The sequence below is a fragment of the Balaenoptera ricei genome, chromosome 20 (genome assembly GCF_028023285.1).
Source record: "Balaenoptera ricei isolate mBalRic1 chromosome 20, mBalRic1.hap2, whole genome shotgun sequence".
NCBI lineage: Eukaryota > Metazoa > Chordata > Mammalia > Artiodactyla > Balaenopteridae > Balaenoptera > Balaenoptera ricei.
This window is the reverse complement of record NC_082658.1, coordinates 20,140,786-20,145,099: the sequence shown is the minus strand read 5'-3', so window position 1 is coordinate 20,145,099 and position 4,314 is coordinate 20,140,786. Positions and strand designations below refer to the sequence as shown.

The 4,314-nt window shown below is 42.7% G+C and overlaps 1 protein-coding gene across 1 annotated transcript; it reads left to right on the top strand.

Annotated features, from left to right (window-relative positions):
- Window positions 1-1,591: 1,591 nt before the first annotated feature.
- On the top strand, window positions 1,592-2,063 carry LOC132355052 (keratin-associated protein 2-3-like). Its single transcript, XM_059907232.1, has one exon. It carries the CDS (start codon window positions 1,674-1,676, stop codon window positions 2,061-2,063), a length of 390 nt encoding a protein of 129 aa, XP_059763215.1. The 5' UTR covers window positions 1,592-1,673.
- Window positions 2,064-4,314: the final 2,251 nt, after the last annotated feature.

Below are 4,314 nucleotides of genomic sequence, written 5' to 3'. Positions count from 1 at the left end.
GAAGCTTGAGGGGGTAATTTTAGGACAAATGATGTTTTAAAAGCATTTGATTAGTGGTTTGCAAGGTCTCAGACCTTCTTTTTTCATGGTTGACTGGACAGGATTCTTTTTTTTTTTCTCAAATTCAGAGGAAAAGTGTAGAGCTACTTCATACATAAGAAGTAAATTTATGGAGATTGGGATTGACGTATATACACTAATATGTATAAAATAGATAACTAATGAGAACCTGCTGTATAGCCCAGGGAACTCTACTTCACTTTGCTGTACAGTAGAAACTAACACAACACTATACAACAACTATATCTCAATTAAGAAAAAGAAGTAAATTTATGGAACTCATAAAGGGTAAGGTGTAGGGTGAAGGTACAAATAAAAAACAATAAAAGGAATTAGACAAGAGCATATCTCACAGAGCCACAATGTGTTACCAAGGGAAACCAGACTATACTTTTAAGACCAACACCTGGGAAAAAGCAGTCCCTCTTCCCCATTCCAATAAGTTGACCTGTTTTGATCCTCCGTGCTAATCCAGCACGCAAGCCCTGAGGCCCTTTTGGATTATCTGTCATTGGGGTAAGACGTTTCCTAATTCCCTTCCAGTACCACTTTTAGAGATGCTACTTGAGATAGTCAATTATATCTCAATAAAACTGGGGAAGGAAAAAATACTTGAGACATTCTCTCCTCTGTCTGAAAACTATCGTCTACAGAGCCTGAAAACCAGAAAACTCATAGTAGAAGTTGCTTACTGAGGAATGAGGAGACCTGTACTCCATTGGGTAACCATGGTGAACCCACATGACCCCTCTTATAAAATGAGGAGATAGGTCTATATATTCTCTGCCCTCCCTTCCCAGAATCCACACATGCAATGACTAATCCCAAATAAATTACACAGATAAAAATTGCAATGGATTCTTCATGAGGGTTTTACAATCAAGGTAGAAGTTGAGCTAGGCTTAGAAGGTGAGGAGGGCACAGAATTCACCTGGAGGTGAATGGGGAGACACCAACAACCAAAGCAGGACTACCCAGGCCCTCCTGGGGAGGAGTGACTAAACCAGGTGGCAGCAATCCTGGGTGCCATGTGGTCCCTCTTCATATGGAAAACGACAAAACTGCCTTTCAGTGAGTCACGGAAGGAGACACCTGGGAAGCAGGTGTCTGCTGGGCTGCACTAGAGTGCTGTGATTAGCCAGTTACCATCATGTGCACGGCTGTAAATACCAAGTCACTGTTTGGGTGGCAATTTTGCAAGTCTTTGAAGTCCACAAATAAAATGCTAACTTCAGGACCAAAGGGTAGAGTGATTAGATACCAATATAATTTAGAAAACGTTCTTTTTTTATGAGTTAGGAATATTTCAAAAGAAAATTCACTAGACTCTAATCCTATGTCTAGATTTGATGAAAATAAACAATACAAGAAAATGAAAAATATCTGTGGTGTGTATGCATAGATATTATGTGGTGGAGGGTTACCAAAACCACTATTAGTCAATGCTAAATCCTCACTTAATTGTCCAGATATTTAGGAATGACCGCGTGTCGTTGGGGTCATCAGCAGCTGGCCAGGGTATATAAAGGACCCAGAGCAGGAGGAAGACACTCACACCTGAGAACTCTCAACTCCTCTCACCAGCTCAAGCCAACTCAACCCCAGACACCACCATGACCGGCTCCTGCTTCGGCCCCATCTCCTCCTCCCTGGGCTGCGCCGGAGGCTGCTTCCAGCCCTGCTGCTTCCACGACCCCCGCTGCTGCCGCCCAGTGTCCTGCAAGACCACCGTGTGCCGCCCCGTGACCTGCGTGCCCCGCTGCACGCGCTCCATCTGTGAGCCCCGCCGCCGTCCAGTCTGCTACGCCCCGTGCAGCCTGCAGGACGGCTGCTGCCGCCCCATCACCTGCTGCCCCACGTCCTGCCAGGCCGTGGTCTGCCGCCCCTGCTGCTGGACCACCACCTGCTGCCATCCCGTCTCTGTGCAGTCCCCGTGCTGCCGCCACCCCTGCTGCCAGCCGGACCCCTGCTGGGCCACCTGCAGGACTTCCTCCTGCTGCTGAGCAATGCATCCTAGGAGCACATCATCACTAAGGGTCCCCCAGAGACGGCCGGCTCCATCCTGCTGTCCCACAGCTTCACAGCAGAAGGTGGCAGGTCTCTTCTCGAGAAGCCCATTCCTCCTCTCTTCTAAGTAGCTTTTAAGAGGCACCGAAGACCCTTTTCAAATGAACTACTGATGAAGAATATCCTGTCCTCTCAAGACCCCAGCTCCCTCCTATGTCATGTTGTTGGTTTTCCAATAAATTCAGCACTCCCAGCATAGAAATCATGGTCTTCGTGATATTTCCTTTAAGGAGATTCTGTCTGAATTTTCCAGAGACATTGAAAGCAAGATACAGAATAATCCTCTTAAATTGTTCTCTAAAATAACCTAAGTCTGGGTAGTTTCCTTCTTATCATTGTAAATGGCATTTATAGGACACAGTAGCTAAGGAAGGTGGGCACAGCTATATCTTCATCACATATACAGAGTCACAGATGCCCACGGTTCCAGACAGGTGCCGCACACCTGAGAAATGTTCTTCAAACATGACCAGTAAGGAGTCTACACTGGGGTTACCACTTATATTCCCAGCCTGGGTATTCATTCACTGAACTCACACCTGCTAGCACAGCACAGAAAGCCCAGTATGTTAGAGGTGGAAGGAACCTTGAGTGGCATCTGGCCAATCGCCTGTTTTTGAAGCTAAGGAGCCATGAGTAGTGAAAGATCAAATACGTTTCTTAATGTCATTCTAACCACTGATGTTCAGAAAAGACCCAGGAGAACGCAAGCCCCCTGACATTAAGCATTTAAGCCAAACATTTCCTCTGACTATGATCGGAGACACGTTCCTCTGCACAGAGGAACTGTCATATTTTGTGACCAAGTAGAACTGCTTCTTCAGGTAATAGACACCCCCTTCTATGCATTACAGCGCTGGCTGTTATTTGGAATGTTATTCACAATGTCGACTTGTGTGGATATTAAATCCATACTGGCTCTCCAGGGTTGCTTATCTTTGTGCTCAGGAACTGGGCATTGAAGGCATTTTTCACGCCCGTTAATCACTGTTAATGTACAAGTTATTTATTGAACATCTACTGTGAATAAGGCACTGAGTTGACCACCCTGAGGGAATATGAAGGAATAAAAGGCGGTCCCTGCTTTGAAGAGGTTACAATCTACTTAGGGACATGAGCTGTAAATCAGAAAAAAGTCAAATAGTACATAATATAAGAAATACCAAAAATAGTTGACGACTGTAAAGCTACTAGGAAACCTCATCCAATGGTCCTGTCATTTTTAAGTAAAAAATAAGTAAGCAGTAAAATATGAACCTATCTTGTGAGGGAATATGTGTTCTGTGTGTCCGTGTCTATGTGTTTTTATGCCTAAAAAAATAGCTGGAACATTAGGCAACAAAATCTATAGAACTGGTAATAATATTCATCTTCTTCTTCATATTATTCTCAATTATTTACTTTAAAAAATAAACGTACATTTTATTTTTAGATGAACTGGATTGTCTAAAACCTGTATCTATTTGGGGGAAATTATTTAAAATTTTCTCACAATTATGCTATGCTCTTAAAAATGTAACTATCAAAGTGTAAATGAATTTAAAGCAGATAAGTTAGAGAGCAGCGGTTTGTACTCCTAAAGAGGTCTTTTATTACATATAAGAGTATACCACCGTGTGGTAAATAGTGGACTTCTCTGAGATCTTTTTAAAATTTTTTTTAATATTTATTTATTTATTTTATTTGTTTGGCTGCTCCAGGTCTTCGTTGTGGCATGCAAACACTCAGCTGCGGCATATGAGATCAAGTACCCTGACCAGGGATCGAACCGGGGCCCCTGCATTGGGAGCGTGGAGTGTTAGCCACGGGACCACCAGGGAGGTCCCTGAGATCTTTAAAATGTGATCAAATTATTAAACATTGAACTTATATTTTAGCAGTTTACGATCATCTCAATTGCATAAAGCAAGGGGCACTTTTGCTATGTTGTGAATGAAGAATTTTTAAACATTGCTAGCTGTTTCAGATTATATGTACAATTGTTTTTCTCCATTTGTATAGACAATTGAGAATTGAGAACTCAACAAGACAGTACTTTTCGTGTTAAAATTTGTTCACAATGAGATGGTTGGAAATTGTTGTGTTAAATAAAGCCCTAGCATTCATTATGCAAAATCTGTTGCCCATCACCACTAAGAACCTGTCTGGTTTTCAGCCTTTTCTTTTAAGGATGTTTTTCTAAGACCT